The sequence below is a fragment of the Sabethes cyaneus genome, chromosome 3, assembly GCF_943734655.1.
Source record: "Sabethes cyaneus chromosome 3, idSabCyanKW18_F2, whole genome shotgun sequence".
NCBI classification, from domain to species: domain Eukaryota; kingdom Metazoa; phylum Arthropoda; class Insecta; order Diptera; family Culicidae; genus Sabethes; species Sabethes cyaneus.
In genome coordinates, this window is record NC_071355.1 from 17,703,015 (window position 1) to 17,724,334 (window position 21,320).

Below are 21,320 nucleotides of genomic sequence, written 5' to 3' on the forward strand. Positions count from 1 at the left end.
AAAGCGCGAGGTGGTATTGATGTGGATGTTCCGCCGCGATACGCTAACACCATCAGAAGGATGATTGAAAGCTACGTGCCTAAAAGTGCCCAGGTAACCAATAAGCATTAAAATAAGCAGTAAATCTGTCGTTTATTAGCATCCCTGGCATTTTATACTGCAGGTTGTTGTTTATCAGCTTTTTGACTGCATAACTGTTGTAAATTGGCATCCACAATTCTATTTAAATTCTTCTTGTTGGTAACTAGCTGCAAATAAGCATTGTCACCACTATAAGAGGGCTAGCAGTAAAGTAGCCGCATATTTTGCCAAAATTGCATTTAAGCAGCATTTAAGGCAACTTAAATGCTTATTGGCTTGCTTTTAAATTGCATTGGAAATGCTTATTGGTTACCTGGGTGGTGTTAAAAGCCGAGTAGAAACAAAAATCATTCTGAGTGACGACGTACCAGTGCACATAAATCCGCGACGGTTTGCACCGAAAGAAAAGCAGATTCTAGAGCAAACTGTTGATGAGTGGCTGAAGGCTGGTATAATAAAGGAAACCCAAGTAACCACGAAGCTTTATATCAATTCCATTGTAATGCTTTATAGTGCGCTACAAAGCATATCATATAATGTATTATTTTCTTACATGTACAATAAATGCAGTAATAAAGTGGAAAAGGGCCCCACTATTGTCAAATTAAAGCTGCATTATAATAGCAATTGCTAAAGCACCATTACGGCATGAATTAAACATTGCTTCGCCTGCATTATCGACATTCGTTATTTTTAGCTTGTTTGCGAAAAAAATATAAAAACATCAATTCGGCCGGCGTGTCAAAAGACAAAAATAAATATATTTCATATTTATTTTTTAAGTCCGCTGGTTCTAGCAGCTTCTCAAGCTATGCGCTACTTCATTATTTACGACGAATGGATTTTTTTTGCATTTCAAATGTTACCTTTAATGAGACTTGAACCTGATGGGTGCGTGTATCCCTGCATGGTTCATTTGCTGGCGCCTTTGATATCTTAACCACAGCTGTTATAGATGAGTGGGTTTTAATTAGTCGTACTTAAATCGTCGTTCGTAGTTGATTTTAGAATTCAATTGGTTGAAAAAAGACAGCAGCAGTTAGGTGAAACAGAGCATGAGTAGTGGCCGTAAATAAGCAAAAACGAAGTCAGGTATAAGCATTTTATTAACATTTACGGTACGGTTTAAAGATTTGTCCTAAAGCTTGTAAGCAACGTATTGTAACATTATATACGCAAATAGTGTTTTTAATAATGCTAATTTACGATAATGCTTAAACGCATTAGCAATGTTTATACAAAAGTTTTAACCATGCGAATTGCTGATATACCGCTGTCTGGTATTAGCGATGCCGAGCTACAGCCAATATGGGGTTATGCGTTAATGCTTGTGGTTACTTGGGAAGTGTCGGCGAATACGCAAGTCCGGTGACGCTTGCTGCTAAAAAGAACGGTTCCATGAGAGTGTGTGTGGATTATCGTCAGCTTAATCAGAAGGTCGTGAAAGATTGTTTTCCGATGAGAAACATAGAAGATCAAGTGGACAAGCTCAAAAATGCGAAAGTGTTTACCACACTCGACCTGAAGAACCCATTTTTTCATGTGCCAGTCGAAGCCTCGAGTCAAAAGTACACTAGTTTCGTAACTCATGCGGGACAATACGAATTGTTGAAGACTCCTTTCGGATTTTGCAATAGTCCGGCAAGTTTTGGTCGGTTTGTGGCCGACGTTTTCCGTGAATTGATTCGAAGTGGTCGTTTGATGATATACGCCCAAGTAACAATTTAGGTTTTATTACACTCTTATGATGGCATTTAAGACCAAAGTTGGTCTTGAAGACCACCATAAGAGTACAATAAAACTCACATTGTTGCTTGGGCGTGAACGATGCGATTGTTGCAACCGAAACCGAAGAAGAAAACGTACAGTTGCTGGAAGAAGTGTTAAAAGTGGCTGCCGAAAATGGAATCCAATTCATTTGGGAGAAATTCCAATTCTTGAAAAACGAAGTGAATTATTTGGGATACGTGATTGGTAATGGAAGCTATCGTATTTCCCCTGCCAAAATCCGAGCGGTTCAACATTACCGTGAACCTTCTAATGTGAAAGAGCTTCAACGTTTTTTAGGACTCACGAGCTACTTCCGTAAGTTTATTCCGGGGTACGCGATGATTGCGAAGCCACTGACATCTCTGCTGAAGAAAGATGAACAATATGAGTTCGGGGATTCTCAGCGGCAGAGCTTCGATTCGTTGAAACAGTGTTTAGTGTCTGATCCCGTGTTGAAGATATATGATCTTAAAGCCGAGACGGAGTTGCATACCGATGCCTCCAAAGAAGGGTACGGTGCCGTGCTGTTACAGAAGAGTGATGATGGCAATTGGCATCCAATGTACTATATGAGTCAGCAAACATCAAACGCAGCGAAAAATTACAGTGCGTACCATTTGGAAGTATTGGCAGTGGTAAAGGCTGTGAAGATTCCGTGTTTATCTCCTAGGAATTCCGTTCAAGATTGTGACGGATTGTGCGGCGTTTCAACATACGTTGAAGGGAAAGAAGTTAGTAGCACGTGTGGTAAGGTGGGCCTTGCTTTTAGAGGAATTTACCTACACTGTGCAACATCGAGCGGGACGAGGATGAAACACGTGGACGCACTGAGCCGAGCGCCAGTGATGCTCACATCAAGTGATCCGTTAGTTGAGATGATTAGAAGTGCTCAAAAACGAGATGAAAAGTTAAAACTGATAATCGAGCTACTAAAGACTCAACCATTCGAAGACTATTTTGTGAGTGACGACTTGTTGATGAAACTGATAAACGGACGAGAGGTAATCGTAGTGCCAACAGAATTGCAAAGCGACATTATTAGAAAAGCGCACGAAACTGGACATTTTGGTGCTCGAAAGCTTGAAGAAGTGATAAAACGTGACTACTATATTCCGAATCTTATCGAGAAAACGAAGAGGCAGATTGAGTGTTGCGTTAAGTGTATTTTGGCGAGCCGAAAGCGAGGAAAAGTGGATGGAATGTTAACTCCCATTCCAAAGGGTGATGTGCCATTCGATACGTACCACGTGGATCATCTAGGTCCGATGGATGTAACCGAGAAAATGTACAAATATCTGTTTGTAGTTGTCGACGCTTTTACGAAATATACCTGGATATATCCTACCAAAACGACAAATGCCCATGAAGTTATTCAGAGATTAACGAATCAGAGTGAATTGTTCGGGAATCCACGAAGAATCGTCAGCGATAAGGGAGCAGCGTACACTTCGAAGGACTTTAAAGATTATTGCGAGAGTCAGAACATCGAGCACATAGAAATCACCACTGGAGTGCCCCGCGAAAACGGACTGGTAGAGCAAGTAAATCAGGTGATTCTGGTGATGCTCATAAAACTCAGCGTAAACGATGCGACGAAGTGGTACAAACACGTTGGTAATATACAGCGATGGATTAATACGAGTGCTCATCAAAGTACGACAGTGTCTCCGTTTGAAGCTATGTTTGGTGTACAGATGCGTCATGAGAATGATATACGTTTGTGTGAATTGCTAGAAGAAATTAGATTGGCGCAGTACGATGAACAAAGAAGCGTCATTAGAGCCAAGGCCAGAGCAGCGATTGAGAGAGCACAGCATGATCAGCAACGAGCGTACAATCTGCGAGCACGAGAGGCACCTGCTTATCAGTCCGGTGATGTGATCGCAATAAAGCGAACGCAGTTTGGTTCAGGCAGGAAATACGCGGCCGAATATCTCGGGCCGTACAAAATAACGAATGTAAAGTCCAATAATCGATACGACGTGGAAAAGATCAGCGGAAAAGGACCGAAGAAGACCTCGACGGCAGCGAGTCATATGAAGCCATATCGGGTCTGGGGACCAGAACCTTTGCAGGATGACCGGGTTGTAAGAACAAGAGAACCTGATACGGAGGAATAAGCCGAAGTAGTCAGTGAGCCGAGATCCACCACGAGAGTCAGACGTGTTCGCGAGCGATGTGTGTTAATTCAATTAAATATCTTTTATATTGCTGAACCATGTTTCAAATATTTCTCGTATATTAAACATAAATAAAATGTAAAATCATCAACTTAATTCAAATAAAACTTAACGTTTTTCACATAACATAGGCCGGTAACGCTCTGGCCAAACCATATACGATACCCTACTGTGTTACCTGACTCATAACGAATATATGTTATATACGAGAGAGAGTCTAGTAACTCACTAACTTTGTGGTTTTTCGTTTAATTGATCATAAATTCGAATAGAGCATACAAATATCAACGATATAACATAAGAAATTACATGTTTACTCCAAAAATAAAAGCATGAGAGATTTTAGAATTTCGGAAATAGGGGTTCGTTATCTGAGAGAGAGTCGCGAAGACGGTTTTGTTTTTCTCATGCTTTGGCCGTTGTTCATTTTCGGGCTAACTGTTCAAGCGCGTGCGTGAGCTGTACATTGGAAGTGATAAGTGCGTGTCTTGCAATGACATTTTTTGGTGCTAGTGTGTCTATGGGTACATCAGCTTTTGCAAAAATACTCTATGAAACATACGATGAATGGGAAGCGCATTTTTTTCCTATCCGCGAATCTCTCTCAGTTCGTAGGTAACACAGGGGAGGAGGTAACACAGTAGTCCTTATATATTTTTTTACCTATAAAAATATTTACCTTTTCCTCCTCGATTTATTTTCAAATGTTTGTTTCACCGGTTTAGCCCTTACGTTAGTTCTATCAAGAATATATAAATATCTATACAACTGTCAATTGATGGATCACTGTCCTTTCCTCGTTTTTGTTGTTTACATCGCATGCTGTAAGCTTAATCTGCGAAATAAATCGAATAAATCGGATAAAAATCTTTTAAAAGCTGTGAAGTTATAATAATAATATTATCGTGAGTTTTTCGTGTGTTTTTTTTAAATTGTGTTGTGTGTGCGGGACTACTTTGAAGCAGAATAAGCATTTCATAAGGGTTTTTTGATAACGGTACAATGCCTTTTACCGATCGTGAAAAAACAATCGCTTCGACAGCGCTCATCGCGGCGGTGGGTGTCGGCGCATTATGCGTCATTTACAACAGGAAACGCCTGTTCCGTAGGTTCACCGATCCGTTCTACAATCAGACAGTGGAAGTCGTAAATACCACCGAAGAGTGTCTAAAGGCTCTCGGAACGCTGCGAAGCCACTGCCAGGAGTACGCACTACTGGGGCTAGACTGCGAGTGGGTCAGCGAACAGGGCAAACGGCGTCCGGTAGCGCTGCTCCAGCTGGCGTCGCACCGTGGATTTTGCGCGCTGTTCCGCCTCTTCGAGTTCAAACGTATACCGGCCGAGCTGGGCGAACTGCTGAGCGATCCCACCATACTGAAGGTGGGTGTCGGCCCGGTGGACGATGCCAAATTGTTGCGGCTCGACTACAACCTAAAGGTGGCCGGTGTACTCGATTTGCGGCACCTGGCCGAGAAGGCTGGCATTCCGGGACCGTACGGGCTGGGCCGGCTGGCACAGAGCGTGCTGGGCGTAACGCTGGATAAACATTGGCGCGTGCGGGCATCGAACTGGGAGAGGCCGCTGCTTTCCGAGCGGCAGCGGGCGTACGCCGCGAACGACGTTCACGTGGCGGTGGCACTGTTCGAGCGGATCGCCAAGCAGCTGGTTCCACGGTGAGCTGGGTGGTTAGAGAGTTGGAGAAATTATAATGATTGTTTTGTTTTTGCTTTTGTTAGTGGTTTTTTGAAGTCCCGCAAGGTCTGGTATCAGCAGATTGCAGCCGAAGTGCAGTGTTTCCTAGAACAACGATATCACGATGAGCGATTTAGCAAACGTCCGGCCACCGAGAAAGGGAAGAATAAGAAGCTGCTCGCTGGATCGAACAGGTAAGTTTGAGGAATGAAATGAACGGTCGTACCTGCAATATTTTTTATCAACTTGTTTTAGTACAAATGACTGCTCAAACGAGCAATCGAAAGAGTGACGATTGGCACAAAAATGATTTAGTTTAAGAACGCTTTTTTACAAATTAGACAGTATTTAGAATTAATAAGGTAGATAATATGAAATTTGATGTATGCTACAAAATCGATAATATATATTTTCCCGAAATTGCGGTCTGCTCGGTTTTAAAATCTGCTGTCTGGACTGAAAGTCCGGTTTATAACTACTCTTTTCATATTGTTGTATTGAAATTTTTATAGTGCAAATATCAACACTATCATCAAGCGTTCGATGGCGACCCGTGCCAAACCGCTGTACGATAACTGTTTGATGCAAGCACCGGACGGTGACTTGCTGTGCACGTGTGACCGCAAGAAGGCGGAATGGTACGTTAGCAAGGAACTAGCGGAAATCGTTAGCGATCAGCCCAACTACACGATCCGGTTGAAATTCGAGCCTAAGGGACGAGCTGTAGGCGATGTAGGCCGCTATTATCAGACTGCGAAGGAGAACAGATGCGTCGTTTGCGGAGCCAAAGATTCCTACATTCGCAAGAACGTCGTCCCACGGGATTATCGGAAGCATTTTCCACGTAAGTTTTGATGACAAACTTGTTTCTTAGGACTACCTACTTAAAAGAAGTTATTTTCAGTGGTAATGAAGGAACATATCTCACACGACGTCCTGCTGCTGTGCGCTCCGTGCCACCGGAAAAGCTCTATGTCGGATGACAACATGCGGCTCAAGCTCGCTTCCCAGTGCACCGCACCGTACTCGACGCGGGAAAACCCTAAAGAAATACGAGTAGAAAACATGTCAGACCTGCGGAAGGCCGCCCGAGCTCTGCTCTATTTTTCCGACAAAATTCCAGAAGAACGCCGAAAGGGTCTGGAACGAAAGGTGAAAAAGTTGGTTCCGAAAGGAACTGAAATTAGCAAGGAAATGCTGGAACACTACGCCAACGTTAGTGTGTCCATTGCCAACGAGGACTACTGCGCTCACGGAGCAAAAGTGGCTGAGTACTTCAAGCAACAGCCCGGTGGATTGAGCGAGCTGGAAAAAATGTGGAGGGAACACTTTCTGCGCGTCATGAAGCCCCGTTACATGCCGGATTTGTGGTCCGTAGAGCACAATTTGGAAAGGTAACTTTCTAAAATTCTAATTAAATGAAGGATTTAACTGACTAACGATTTTTTTTCGGCACAGATTGGAAATTCGAGCAGACGAAGGTCGAGTGAACGAGGAAGACCTTTTGGTGGCCGGCGTTAGACGACCGATTTCAAACGGTTCCCCTTCGAATAGTAACAGCAACAGTGTTAGCCTCACATTCAGCAGCAATAGCAGTAGCAGCAACAGCAAAACTTTTAGCTTGGGAACCGAGTCCCTATCCAACAACGATTCGCTGCAAAAAGAGATCATGCCGACTGACAACGATGATGACAGCACTGCCCGAGATTTTCCAACCTACGCCGATGAAGAAGCGTCATCGACAGCCAACGGATCCGAGCAGGCGGTGACATATTCAAACATCAACAGAACGGAGTTTTTCTCCAATCGTGACGAAACGAAGCTCGGCACTACGGCGTACGATTCGGCCACCCCCGGTGGTTCCAGCGGTACGAGCCTGGGAAACGGCGACAGTGATCCGTTCCGTACCGTGGCCCAATCGTCTTCGCCGGCAACGCTCAACACGGTCGAACCGGACGAGAGCGAACAGGAAGCGACCGTGAATGATTTTGCCTCGATCGAGTCCAGCTACGATTCGGACGATTCCGATTCGACGCTGTCGCAACCGTCGATGACGCTGCTCAATTCGACCGACGATTGGGACGCGGAAGCCAACGAACCGAGCGTTAACGGGACGGTGCCGTCGCAATGGAAGTAGTGTAGCTGTTGAGCTGACAATTTTACCACGCTAGCATGTAGTGACTTTGCATTTAACATTCAATCCTATAAACCATATTCGCAAACAAACAAAAATTGTTCTTGTATGACGGAGTTGTTGCTAATAAAGTTTTACCCTTTGATTGAAACACTCAGCTGCACTGTCTGTCTGTTAGCCAAATTAGAAGCCGAAAAAAACAGTTTCTCTCCATCAGCTCAAAAAGCGTTGAAGTCAGACTTATCGGTCCTATGCAACGTTTTGTCTTTTTTTGCCAGCCTTAGGTATGAACACTGTAGTGTATAATATAAAACAGCAAGCTATGAGATATTAGAACACAACTTACTTACTTGTTCAGCCGAAAGCCGGGGTGGCTCTTGCCGTATCAAGAATTCCTCTCCATTGTACTCGGTCCTGGGCTACTCGTCGCCAATTCGTTGCGCGTCTCGACACACGCAAGTCGGCTTCAACCTGGTCGAGCCATCTAGCACGTTGAGCCCCTCTACTCCTGGTGCCGGTGGGGTTCATGAAGAGAACGGATTTCACTACACAGTCGTCCGGCATCCTTGCAACGTGGTCGGCCCATCGTAGTCTCCCAACTTTCGCCAGGTGTACGATAGCAATCTCTCCAAGCAGTGCCTGTAGCTCGTGATTCATACGTCTCCGCCACTCTCCGCTTTTCGTCTGTACTCCGCCAAAAATAGTCCGCAACATCTTTCGTTCGAAAACGGCAAGTGCACGTATGTCTTCTGTTGGGTCATACAAACAAAACTGGCAACACGCCGCAAACTTATAAATTGTTGGAGTAACAACGACCTTGCTCCCTATATACATCTTATTTATGAAGCACCCTGTGCGAGAAGTACTAGCTGAGTGAAGTAGCAGCATATAGCATCGTGTTTCATCACGAATGGTAATATTAGATATAAGTAAAAGTGATCTCGTGGAGATAACACCTTTTTTAATAAACTTGTTCGTTTTTGTAAATTAGCCTTTTTTATTCCACTGCAACCTCTAGTCCAAGAGGTTATGGGCCCAGTTTTGCTTGAAAAAGGCTTGAGTGTTTTATTTTTTAGACAATTAATCGCGATAGTGGATTTTGGTGGCGTAGTTTATCGTTTGTGTCGCATCGGAAGAAACGAGTGCTTGTGAAAAACAAGATGGCGGAGACAAAAGCCACGATTGAAAAACTGAGCGACGGAAACTACGCAGTGTGGAAATTTAAAATGCGTTTGCTTCTAACAAGGGAAAAGCTGCTGAAAGTTGTCATGGATCCGAAGCCTGAGAATGCTGATGCAACCTGGGTCTCAAATGATGAGAAAGTTCAAGCGTTGATCGGATTGGCTTTGGAGGACACGCAGCTCATTCATGTTATGACGAAGCAGACGGCTAAGGAGATGTGGGACGCGCTGAAAGATTATCACGAGCGCGCATCTCTGTCCAGTATAATCCACGTAGTGAAACTGTTGATTACCATCCGGATGCCCGAAAATGGTAGCATGGCGGATCACTTGAAGGATATGGCTGCGTTGCGGCTTCGATTAACAGCGTTAGGTGAGGAAGTGAAGGACAACTGGTTCGTGGCATTAATGTTGTGTAGCCTTCCAAAATCCTACGATGGGTTGATCGTAGCGCTGGAAAGTCGACCAGATGCAGACCTAACTGTAGACTTTGTGAAGGGTAAGCTGCTCGATGAGGGTCGACGTCGTGTCGAAAGTGAGTGTCATAGTGGTGAAAAGGCACTGGTAATGAATACGGTTAAACCGAACAGTCTAGGCAACCGTAGTGCGAAGAAAAATGTGGTGTGCCATTACTGCAAAAAGGAGGGGCATTTTCGGCGGGATTGCCGGAAATTTGCCCAGGATAAGCGTGAACAGAAGAAGCCTGACAATCAGAAGGCGAATGTTGCCGTTGATTCTAGTTCCGGTTTTGAAGTGTGCTTGGCTGCAAGCAGTGTTGAACGGTCTGATTTTTGGTACCTAGATTCAGGTGCAACTGCTCATATGACGAGTGATGCGTCATTGTTGCATGGTGTCGTTGATACGTCCAAAGCGACTGTTGTTTGTTTGGCAGATGGGAAATCTATCCAATCGTCTGGAACCGGCTCGAGTAACATAGTCTCGTCCAACGGAACTGGTGCAAAAATAAACGTTAAACTCGATAATGTTTTGCACGTTCCGTCGCTTGCTGCTAACTTGCTGTCGGTGAGTAGAATCACTGATTTGGGATTTCAGGTCTTGTTTGAACAAAATAAATGTCACATCCTGAAAGGAGAAGAATCGTTAGTGGTTGGACAGCGAAAGGGAGGCTTATACCACTTGAATCACGTTTCGGAGAAAGCACTTCTGGCGAATCCAAGACATGGTATGTGCAAGCATTTATGGCATCGGCGTTTTGGGCATCGGGATCTGCAAGCAGTTGACAAAATAGTTCGTGATAACCTGGGATACGGGTTGAAAGTAAATCCATGTGACGTCCGGTCGGTATGTGGTCCATGCAGTGAAGGAAAGATGAGTCGAGATTCCTTTCCGAAGGTGTCTGACAGCAAATCTGATTCCGTAGGAGATCTTGTGCATGCTGATTTGGGCGGTCCGATGGAAGAAGTAACACCAAGTGGTAATCGTTTCTACATAGTTTTGGTAGACGATTTTAGTCGATACACGATGGTTTACTTGTTGAAACAAAAATCGGATGCGGAGGCTCGAATTCGAGAATATTGCGCTCTGGTGAAGAACCAGTTCGGGAACTTTCCTAAGAAATTTCGTTCTGACGGTGGTGGTGAGTTTTTGAGTAACTCTTTGCAAAAGTATTTCGCTGAAAGTGGTATAGTACACCAACAGACAGCACCGTATTCGCCACAGCAAAACGGCGTTGCTGAGCGGAAAAATCGCTATCTTGTGGAGATGCTGCGGTGTATGCTTTCGGAAGCAAGGTTGGAGAAGAAGTACTGGGGCGAAGCGATATGCACAGCAAATTATTTGCAGAATCGTTTGCCGTCGTCTACCGTTACAAACACACCGTTTGAGCTCTGGCATGGTAAAAAGCCATCGTATGGCCATCTGAGGATTTTTGGTTCCAAAGCGTACGTACATATACCCAAAGAGAAACGGCGAAAACTGGATTACAAAGCTGATAAGTTGGTGTTTGTTGGGTACGCTGATGGTCGAAAGGCATATCGTTTCTTAAACCCTGAAACGGATATGATAACGGTGAGCAGAGATGCAGTTTTCGATGAAATGTGTGATACCGGAGGAGTTTTTCCAAATCGGGATCTGGAGACAGGAGGAGTATTTCAAGTGCCTCTTGCAATGCCATCGGATAATGAACGCCTGGTCGATTATGGGAGTGATTTGGATTCCGCTGATGCAGACGAAGAGCCTGATGGTGCAATCCAGGAACAGATTGGATCATCTTACGATAGTGCTTCTGAAGGAAACGATTCGTTTCGTGGCTTTCCTTTGGATGAAATAGCACGGCGGTCGAAACGGTCGACAAAAGGAGTAGCACCACGCAGATACATCGAGGAATCGTATGCTGCTGGTTCTTTGAGTGCTGATGATGTTGAACCGAAAACTTTTCAGCAAGCAGCAGCCTGTAAAGACAATAAAAATTGGAAAGCAGCAATGTTGGATGAGCTGGAATCGCACGCAGAAAATGAAACGTGGGAGCTCGTTAACTTACCGGTTGGCCGAAAGGCAGTTGGTTGTCGCTGGGTGTATAAATTGAAGAAAAATGCAGCCGGTGAGATTGTTAAATATAAGGCTCGTTTAGTGGCTCAAGGATACTCACAGAAATTTGGAGTGGATTTCGATGAAGTTTTCGCACCAGTAACTAGCCAAACAACACTTCGGGTGTTATTAGCAACGGCAAGCAAAAAGAAAATGGCATTGAAACACTTTGACGTGAAAACGGCCTACTTGTACGGTGAGTTGAATGAAGAAATTTTCATGAAACAACCACCTGGGTACAAAGTAAAGGGCAAAGAGAATATGGTATGTCGTTTGAAAAAGAGCATTTACGGACTCAAACAGTCCGCTCGATGTTGGAACCAACGCTTACATAGCGTTCTCATGGAGATGGGGTTTAAGGCAAGTGTTGCCGACTCGTGCTTATATACGAAAATTATTAATGGGCAGCGTGTATATTTTCTCGTATATGTGGATGATATAATGATTGGCTGTGAATCTGAAACTGTAATTGATACGGTATATAATGCACTGAAACAGTATTTCCAGATTACGAATCTTGGAGAGCCCAAATACTTTCTAGGGCTAGAAATTCGAAATGAAAATGGCATATATAGTATTTCAGTTGAAGCATACATCGATCGCGTAGCGGAGAGGTTCGGTCTACGTGATGCAAAGCGAGCAAAGACGCCAATGGAAGTGGGTTTTACGAGTTCAGAGGATAAAAGCCCGAAGCTTGCCGATTCCACAGATTATCGTAGTCTCGTGGGAGCATTGCTGTACATTTCTGTGTGTGCCAGGCCAGATGTAGCAGCTAGTGTAGCAATATTAGGTCGGAAAGTAAGTTCGCCGACGGAAGCAGATTGGGTAGCGGCAAAGCGCGTTGTCCGCTATTTGAAAGCAACGAAAGTGTCGAAACTGGTATATGGTGACATAGGAGGAAATCTAATTGGTTATTCCGATGCTGATTGGGCCGGTGATATTGGTACAAGAAGATCGACGACTGGTTTTGTTTTCTACTATGCTGGAGCTGCAGTATCGTGGGTTAGTCGAAGGCAAACTTCCGTCACACTGTCTTCGATGGAATCCGAGTACGTAGCACTAAGTGAAGCTGGTCAAGAGCTGATCTGGCTTCGTCGTTTGCTTGAGGACATGGGGGAGAAGATCAACGGTCCGGTAAAACTCATGGAGGACAATCAGAGTTGTATCCATTTCGTCACTTCGGAGCGGAAGAGTCGTCGCTCCAAGCACATTGAGGTGAAAGAGCATTTTGTGAAGCAACTACACGAGGATGGAACCATGGTACTACAATATTGTCCTACCGACGACATGGTAGCTGATATACTTACCAAACCGTTAGGTTCAGTGAAAACTGATAGATTCGCACGGATGCTTGGATTGTCATAGTATAGTAGCGATGTTCGTTGAGGAGGAGTGTTGGAGTAACAACGACCTTGCTCCCTATATACATCTTATTTATGAAGCACCCTGTGCGAGAAGTACTAGCTGAGTGAAGTAGCAGCATATAGCATCGTGTTTCATCACGAATGGTAATATTAGATATAAGTAAAAGTGATCTCGTGGAGATAACACCTTTTTTAATAAACTTGTTCGTTTTTGTAAATTAGCCTTTTTTATTCCACTGCAACCTCTAGTCCAAGATAAATTTCATTATTGCGTTTCTACGCACACTGATATTTTTGCTCTTTCCGGTTTTATAAGAATAAAGACAATTATACGATACAGTCCACGCGTTTATTACTCTCAACATTTTGGTCCCGTATCGCCGGATAATCAATGTTTTTAATCTCGGAAGAAGAAATTTCGGAAAGTACGATCGTTTAGCAGTCTACATGTTATCGACACCCGCGAGAAGGAGTGAAGTTGAGCCGGCGAAAGAAGATGGCGGACGAGCTTCAGGTTCTAGTGCATCAACGAGGCACAGTGAAAGGAAAACTTACGCGCATTAAAAATGCAATACAACGAAACGTACAGGAAGGAATAGCAGCAGATGAATTTCTACTACGCACTTATATGAAAACAATTGACGCCGCATACGAAGAATTCAACACGTTCCAGAATAAAATGTACGCGCTGGTGCCGGGAAATGCCGACGAACAGGAAGGGAAATACATCGAATTCGAAGAGTTGTACAATGATGTGAGATCGTGTGTGTGCAGGTTACTTGAGCGAATAAAGCAGGAAGCAAATCCGTTAGACGCAGCTCCGAATGTTAACATACTGGCAGCTGCTCCACAGCCACGACAGACGTCATTTCTTCACACACCATTACCTGTATTCGACGGAAAACCGGAGAATTGGTTCAAATTTAAGGCCATTTTCACGGACGTGATGAGCAAATACCCCGGCGAATCCGATGCAACGAAACTCTACCACTTGGACAAGTGTTTAATAGGAGAGGCTACAGGAGTAATCAACCAACAAACAATAAACGACAACAATTTTGCAGCAGCCTGGGACTTTCTTACACAGCGGTATGAGGACAGGAGGAAAATTGTTGATATTCACGTCAGTGGTCTATTAAATCTAAAGCCGATGGACAGCGAGAATGCAAAACAGCTGCGGAATTTAGTGGATGAATGCAAGCGTCATGTCGAAGCGCTTAAATTTCTCAACTATGAGCTGATTGGTCTGTCTGATATTCTGGTCGTCGACATCCTTGCGTCTCGGTTGGACATAGATACTCGCAAGCTTTGGGAAAGCAGTATTAATCACGGTGATATTCCTACTTATGCTGATACGATTTCGTTTTTGACTACCCGTTGCCAAGTGTTAGAGCGGGTATGCCCAACGTTGGTTTCGTCAAAGCAAAAGAAAACATTTGGTTCTGGCACAACTGCCAAAATTCCTCCATTGAAGATGTCAACATTGGCAGCATCGGTCGAAATAAAGTGTACGTTTTGTGGGCAAGCTCATCCCAATCACCAATGCGAAGACTTTTTGAAGCTTTCAGGTCACGAACGCTACGAGAAAGCAAAAGTTAACGGAGTTTGCTACAATTGCTTACGAAAAGGACACATCACATCTCGATGCACGTCTACAATGTCATGCAAATACTGTAGAAGGCGGCACCACTCAACATTGCATTTGAATACTACTTCAAACACAGCTACAGAAGGATTGCGTAAGCAACTTACTTCGTCGCCTCAAGTGCAATCGGAAAGCTTTACTACTACAAACAACGATGCCTCTACGCAGTCGGCAATCAACGCGTCATGTACGGTCTATCAACAACGGGCCTTGCTATGTACTGCAATTGTTAATGCTTTTGACAGCAGCGGAGCAGCACAACCTTGTCGGGTGCTGCTTGATTGTGGATCACAAGTGAATTTAGTAACCGAAAAAATAGCCACTCTACTACAACTAAAGCGACATCCCGTAGATGTAAAAATCATAGGAATTGACGGCACAGAAACGAAGGTAACAATGTTAGTGCAAGTGGAAGTGCAATCTCGGAGTGATAAATCCACACGTACCATCGAGTGTATGGTGATGAATCGAATCACAGGGATTGTACCAGCGAATTTTATTGACTCGTCATCTTGGCCGATGCCTACTGGTCTTTTTCTAGCGGATCCAGAATTTTATCGCCCGCAACGAGTAGACATGCTAGTCGGTATCGGACACTTTTTCGAACTACTGAAGACAGGTAAGGTAAAACTTGCAGAGAATTTGCCTTATCTACAGGAGACATCATTTGGATGGGTAGTCGGAGGGTTAGTTGACTCTTCAAGCTGGACATATAAAGTCATGCAGTGTCATGTTGCATCACAAGAAGCAGACCTTGATGTACTTATACAAAAATTTTGGGAATATGAAGAGGTACCTACTGATACAACACTGCAGTCAGAGGAAGCAATGTGCGAGGAATTCTACAATCGAACTCATACCAGAGATGCTTACGGAAGATATGTAGTTAAGTTGCCGTTTCGTGAAAAGGTGAATCAACTTGGTGATTCCAAACAACACGCGCTGCAGAGATTCGCTTACCTGGAGAAAAAGCTTGCTAAGGATCCTGATCTCAAAACAGCTTATTGTGCATTTATTCAAGAATACATCACGCTTGGCCATTGTCGAGTCATCGATCCATCTGAAGATGTTTCAACGGGATACTTTTTACCACATCACGCCATTCTTAAGCCCACGTCATCTACTACGAAGTTACGCACCGTTTTCGATGCATCAGCAAAAACTACCTTTGGCATATCATTGAACGATACTCTTATGGTGGGTCCCACACTGCAAGATCCATTGTTTGACATCGTGTTGCGGTTTCGTACCCATGTATTTGTGTTCACTGGAGATCTTTCAAAGATGTATCGAATGGTAAAGGTTCATCCGGAACATGCAAAGTTTCAGCGAATTTTCTGGCGACCAGAGCCATCTGACGAATTGAAAATGTTTGAACTTGCCACTGTAACTTATGGTACAGCTGCTGCACCGTATCTAGCTACACGTTCACTGCTGCAATTAGCATTAGACGAGGGGCATAACCATCCACTTGCTGCAGAGATAGTTATTAAAGATTTTTATATCGACGATGTTTTGACAGGTGGTGATTCCCTAGAGGAAATAATGACGATGCGCGCTGAGCTTGAGGAAATGCTGGGAAAGGGTGGCTTTACATTGCATAAATGGTGTTCGAACTCTACTCAATTTATAGAATCCGTTCCCGAGGAGTTGCGAGAAAAGCAGATGGCATTGAAACAACAAGGTACCAACAACGTAATTAAAACATTGGGTATGCTATGGAACCCTAGCAAAGATACGTTTTTATTTCAAATTAACCACACTGACCACGAGCATCCCGTTACTAAGCGCTATATTCTTTCGGAGATAGTAAAGATATTTGATCCGTTAGGATTACTCGCACCGGTAATTATAATTGCTAAATTTATCATGCGCCAACTATGGAGATTAAAAATACCTTGGGACGAAGAGCTACGACAAGAACAGATACGCAGCTGGCATCAGTTTCGGAATGGGTTACCATCATTGATCAATTTAGAAGTGTCAAGGCTAGTTCTTTCTCCTAATAGAATTTCTTTGGAACTCCATGCGTTCTCGGATGCATCAATGGAGGCATATGGCGCCTGTGTTTATCTACGCAGCATCCTGAATGATGGTACCGTCACAGTTCATTTACTTACCAGTAAGACACGATTGGCATCCAATGTAACAATTCCAAAACTTGAACTGTGCGCTTTTCGATTGATGGCAAGGCTAGTAAAGCAAGTTGAAACGGCTCTGAAATTGGAGTTTAGTCAAAAGGTGCTTTGGACCGACTCACAAATTGTTTTATGGTGGCTGAAGAAGGATCCTCGTGCTATGAAGGCATACGTCGCGAATCGAGTTACGGAGGTGCTAGAGCTAACGCAGACTTACGATTATAAATATGTACGAACAAATAACAATCCCGCAGATCTCTTAACTAGAGGTCTATATCCAGAAATGATGATTCGAAACACAACATGGTGGTATGGACCGGAATACCTGAAAGAAAATCCCTACAAGGAAGAGAAACTGCAGGAACCTGGTGAGCTACCTGAATTGAAATACACTTCTTTAGCTGTGTCCGTGAACGATGAACTTCCAGTACTATCGCGGTTCAGTTCGTTTCGAAAATTACAACGTGTACTGGCTTATGTCATTCGCTTCATTAACAAAGCCAGGAAGCAGACTAACGACGAAGTAAAAACAAAGCATTTAACGGTTAGTGAGCTACGGTTGTCATTGAATTTGATCATACGTTTACTCCAGCAACATCATTTATATTCAGAGATCCGTCAAATCGAAAAGTGTCAGAAAAATCCATCTGGTGATCAATACGTTGGAAGACTGCGAAGTTTAAACCCTTGGTTGGATGATTTTGGAATTCTTCGAGTTAATGGAAGGATCAAACATGCTAACGTCGCCTACGAACAAAGATGCCCTGCGATTTTACCAGCTGAACATCGTGTCACGAAACTTTTGATTGAAGCTATTCATAATGAAAACCTTCACGTAGGACCAAGTGGTACGCTTTCCATTTTGCGACAAAGGTATTGGATTCTTAACGGTCGGAATGTTATTCGAAGTCAATTGCGCAAGTGCATACAATGCTTTAAAGTAAAGCCATTCGATACAAATATTTACATGGGTGACTTGCCGAAGTATAGGGTTACGCAAGCGTGTCCGTTTGAGCGCACTGGTGTCGACTTCGCAGGTCCAATTTACATTCGTAAGGGACATCCTCGCAAACCGGTTTACACAAAAGGCTATGTTGCGCTTTTTATATGTATGGTTACCAAATGCATCCATATTGAACTTGTATCCGACCTCACAACCGAGTGTTTTATAGCGGCTTTACACAGATTTGTTGGACGACGAGGGCTTCCGTCAGATATGTTTAGCGATAACGCTACTAACTTCGCAGGTGCTAGTTCCGAGCTGCACGAGCTTTACCTTTTACTAAGACAGCAGCATACAATCGATGCACTTGAAGATTTTCGTATGCCACGGGAAATTCGCTGGCATTTTATACCACCACGTTCACCACATGTAGGGGGCCTCTGGGAGGCCGGAGTTAAATCAACGAAATACTTTATCAGACGTACTGCGGGAGAAACGAAACTAACGGAAGAAGAATGGCATACGCTCTTGGTGCAAATTGAGGGCATGTTAAACTCTCGGCCTTTGATTGCACAAACAGCTGATCCGACCGACTTCAAGATCATCACACCCGCTCATTTATTGACTGGACGTGCTATAAACGCCATTCCAGAACCGTCATACGATGCGATCAAACCTGGCACACTTTCAAGATGGCAACATATCCAGAAAATGCGTTCAGATTTTTGGAAGCGTCGGTCCGTAGACTATCTTTCGCAACTGCAGCAACGACAGAAATGGAACAAGCAACATACCAATGTACGTGTAGGTGATTTAGTGCTAATGAAGGAGGACAACATCCCACCACTCCAATGGAAGATGGGGAGAGTTATCGAGCTACATCCAGGCCAGGATGGCTACACACGCGTCGTCTCTGTAAAAACTGCAACCGGAGTATTTAAGCGTTCCATAGTCAAACTAGCGGTTCTTCCCATTGATGACAGCGACAGGTACAGAGGATGTGACTAAGATATCTATCGCCGGCGGGAGGATGTTGGGTCATACAAACAAAACTGGCAACACGCCGCAAACTTATAAATTTCATTATTGCGTTTCTATGCACACTGATATTTTTGCTCTTTCCGGTTTTATAAGAATAAAGACAATTATACGATACAGTCCACGCGTTTATTACTCTCAACATCTTCCGTAAGTAAAGTTAACGTCTCAAGTCCGTAGAGGACTACCGGTCTGATTAGCGTTTTGTACATCGTCAGCTTTGTGCGGCGGCGTATGCTTCTTGATCGAAACGTCTTGCGAAGGGAAAAGTAGGCTCGATTTCCAGCTTGAATGCGTCGTTGGATCACCTTACTCGTATTATTGTCGGCGGTGACCAGAGATCCTAAATATACGAACTCATCAACCACTTCCAGCTCATCGCCGTCAATAGTCACTGTCCGTGGGAGGCAAACGTTACTATCTCGGGAGCCTCTTCCTACCATATATTTGTTTTTCAACGCATTAATTTGTAACCCTATCCTTCTAGCCTCCGTTTTTAGTCTGGCGTAGATTGCCTCCGCCGTCCCACGGTTTCTAGTAATGATGTCGAGGTCGTCTGCAAAGGCTAGGAGTTGGCTACTCTTACTGAAGATCGTTCCCCTCGTTTCAATGCCCGCTCGCCGGATCACACCTTCAATAGCGATATTGAACAACATACAGGACAGTCCATCCCCTTGCCGTAACCCTCTGCACGATTCAAAAGGGCTTGAGAGTGTCCCCGAAAAGCGCACGTAGCACATCACTCGCTCCAGAGTAGCTTTGATCAGCCGCGTCAGTTTGTCCGGGAAACCGTACTCTTGCATTATCTGCCATAGCTGTTCGCGTTCAACGGTATCGTATGCTGCCCTGAAGTCCACGAAAATATGATGCGTGGGCACGTTGTACTCTCGACATTTCTGAAGGATTTGTCGGAGAGTAAAAATTTGATCCGTAGTAGCACGGGCCCGCCTGATACTGCCCTACGAATTCTCTTGCTATTGGGGATAGACGACGAAACAGAATCTGGGAGAGCACCTTGTAGGCGGTGTTGACCAGCGTAATGCCGCGGTAGTTACAGCAGTCTAGCCGGTCGCCCTTTTTGTAGATGGGACAGACTACGCCTTCCATCCACTCCTCCGGTAGTTTCTCTTCTTCCCAAATCCTTGAAATCAGCCAGTGAAGTGCCGTTACTAGCGGTTCTTGGCCATTTTTGAAGAGTTCTGCCGCGAGTCGGTCCTTCCCGGCGGCTCTATTTGTCTTCAGCAGACCGATTTCTCGTCGGATCTCTTCGAGATCGGAAGCCGGTACGCTGTAGTCGTTTGTAGGTACTCCGAGGTTAACTTCCATTGCGTCTCCTGCTGCTATATCGCCGTTGAGGTGTTCATCGAAGAACTGCTTCCACCTGTCGACCACCTCGCGCTCGTTTGTGATAAGATCCCCTCCCTCGTCCCTACACATGTCAGGATTTGGTGTGTGGGCCTTGCGAGTTTGGTTCACCTTCTCGTAAAACTTGCGGGTATCATTAGCCCGGAATAGTTGTTCCAGCTCCTCACGATCTCTGTCCTCGTCCTGGCGCTTTTTCCTTCTCAGGATCGTGGTCAACTCATTCCTCGTTCGTCGATACTTGGCCAAATTTTCTCTCGTGGATATGCTCAGATAGTTTTCCCAAGCTCTTTTTTTCCTCTCTATCGCTTCTTGGCATTCCCCGTCAAACCAATCATTTCGTGCACTCGAGGTTTCCACACCTAGCACCGCGGTTGCGGCCTCGTTGACGGCCGAGCGTATCCTACTCCATCCGTTTTCGAGTGTCGAAGCATCTAGCTCCACAGAACAAGGCAGAGCTTACTCTAGTACTCGCGCGTAGTTTTCGGCAACTGGCGGGTTGTTTAGCTGCCGAATGTTTGTTGCAAGGTATAAACCGTCGATAGTTTTAAGCGCACGTGTACTGCTACTAGGTAATAGTCCGAGTCGATATCCGCATCCCGTAGGGAGCGTACGTTGGTGATGTCCGAGAAAAACCGGCCCTCGATGAGAATATGGTCGATTTTGTTAAAAGTTCGTAAGTCAGGTGATCTCCAGGTGGCTTTGTGAATATCTTTGTGGGAAAAGAATGTGCTTTTGATCACCAAGTCTCGGGAAGCTGTAAAGTTGATGCATCGCTGGTCCCCAACACCCTCCCCCCTTACTGGCTACGTGGCTGCCTTATAAGGTTTTGCACGGATGAGAATAACTTCACTCCTTTGACGTCTATCAGTGGTTTGTTTACATGGACTTAGAACATGGGTTAACATGTTGAAACCGTCGAAACTGAATATTGCTTATAGGCCTTAACTGCAGTCAGAAAAGCACAAAAGCTGCCATCCCGAGTAGTTTGGAGGGCGACACTGCTGGATAATACGCTTTTAAAACGTTTAACTCCAATTTATGCATATCACGTTCACTGCCGCCGGAAGCATATCTGTCCCATGTTACAAAACACGAAAATGAGAAAATCGCACTCAAAGTTGAAAAACTGATTTTTCTAAAATTACTTAGTTTTCATGTTATTTTCATCCCTCTTTGAGATAATATTGAAAAACTTCACTAAATTTTGTATACAACTTGAAACCATTTTATATGAAAAGGTAT

The 21,320-nt window shown here is 44.3% G+C and overlaps 4 protein-coding genes across 4 annotated transcripts; 3 read left to right on the forward strand and 1 right to left on the reverse strand.

Annotated features, from left to right (window-relative positions):
• The first annotated feature begins 4,896 nt into the window (after positions 1 to 4,896).
• On the forward strand, positions 4,897 to 7,966 carry LOC128742393 (exonuclease 3'-5' domain-containing protein 2). The gene is made up of 5 exons (XM_053838741.1): positions 4,897 to 5,704; positions 5,768 to 5,917; positions 6,236 to 6,567; positions 6,628 to 7,117; positions 7,182 to 7,966. The coding sequence occupies exons 1-5, from the start codon at positions 5,034 to 5,036 to the stop codon at positions 7,858 to 7,860; spliced, it is 2,322 nt and encodes a 773-aa protein (XP_053694716.1). The 5' UTR covers positions 4,897 to 5,033; the 3' UTR covers positions 7,861 to 7,966.
• Positions 7,967 to 11,039: 3,073 nt separating this feature from the next.
• Positions 11,040 to 11,929, reverse strand: LOC128739324 (uncharacterized). Its single transcript, XM_053834803.1, has 5 exons — positions 11,917 to 11,929; positions 11,647 to 11,688; positions 11,539 to 11,566; positions 11,105 to 11,449; positions 11,040 to 11,046 (listed from the first exon to the last, which is right to left on the reverse strand). Exons 1-5 carry the CDS (start codon positions 11,927 to 11,929, stop codon positions 11,040 to 11,042), a joined length of 435 nt encoding a protein of 144 aa, XP_053690778.1.
• A 307-nt stretch (positions 11,930 to 12,236) lies between these two features.
• LOC128739325 (uncharacterized) lies at positions 12,237 to 12,950 on the forward strand. The gene has a single exon (XM_053834804.1). The coding sequence runs from the start codon at positions 12,237 to 12,239 to the stop codon at positions 12,948 to 12,950; it is 714 nt and encodes a 237-aa protein (XP_053690779.1).
• Positions 12,951 to 13,445: 495 nt separating this feature from the next.
• LOC128739326 (uncharacterized) lies at positions 13,446 to 18,683 on the forward strand. Its single transcript, XM_053834805.1, has one exon. It carries the CDS (start codon positions 13,446 to 13,448, stop codon positions 18,681 to 18,683), a length of 5,238 nt encoding a protein of 1,745 aa, XP_053690780.1.
• Positions 18,684 to 21,320: the final 2,637 nt, after the last annotated feature.

Excerpts from the sequence above, each read along its gene's own strand:
- LOC128742393 (XM_053838741.1), top strand. The coding sequence starts at position 5,034 with ATGCCTTTTACCGATCGTGAAAAAACAATCGCTTCGACAGCGCTCATC. Across the intron at positions 6,568-6,627 it reads TTATCGGAAGCATTTTCCAC|TGGTAATGAAGGAACATATC; the intron begins GTAAGTTTTGAT and ends AGTTATTTTCAG. Across the intron at positions 7,118-7,181 it reads GTAGAGCACAATTTGGAAAG|ATTGGAAATTCGAGCAGACG; the intron begins GTAACTTTCTAA and ends TTTTCGGCACAG.
- LOC128739324 (XM_053834803.1), bottom strand. Across the intron at positions 11,567-11,646 it reads GAAATCCACTCCAAATTTCT|CGACAACCAACTGCCTTTCG; the intron begins GTGAGTATCCTT and ends TTATACACCCAG. Across the intron at positions 11,450-11,538 it reads AACTGCCTTTCGGCCAACCG|GCTGCTGCTTGCTGAAAAGT; the intron begins GTAAGTTAACGA and ends TTGTCTTTACAG.
- LOC128739325 (XM_053834804.1), top strand. The coding sequence starts at position 12,237 with ATGGAAGTGGGTTTTACGAGTTCAGAGGATAAAAGCCCGAAGCTTGCC.
- LOC128739326 (XM_053834805.1), top strand. The coding sequence starts at position 13,446 with ATGGCGGACGAGCTTCAGGTTCTAGTGCATCAACGAGGCACAGTGAAA.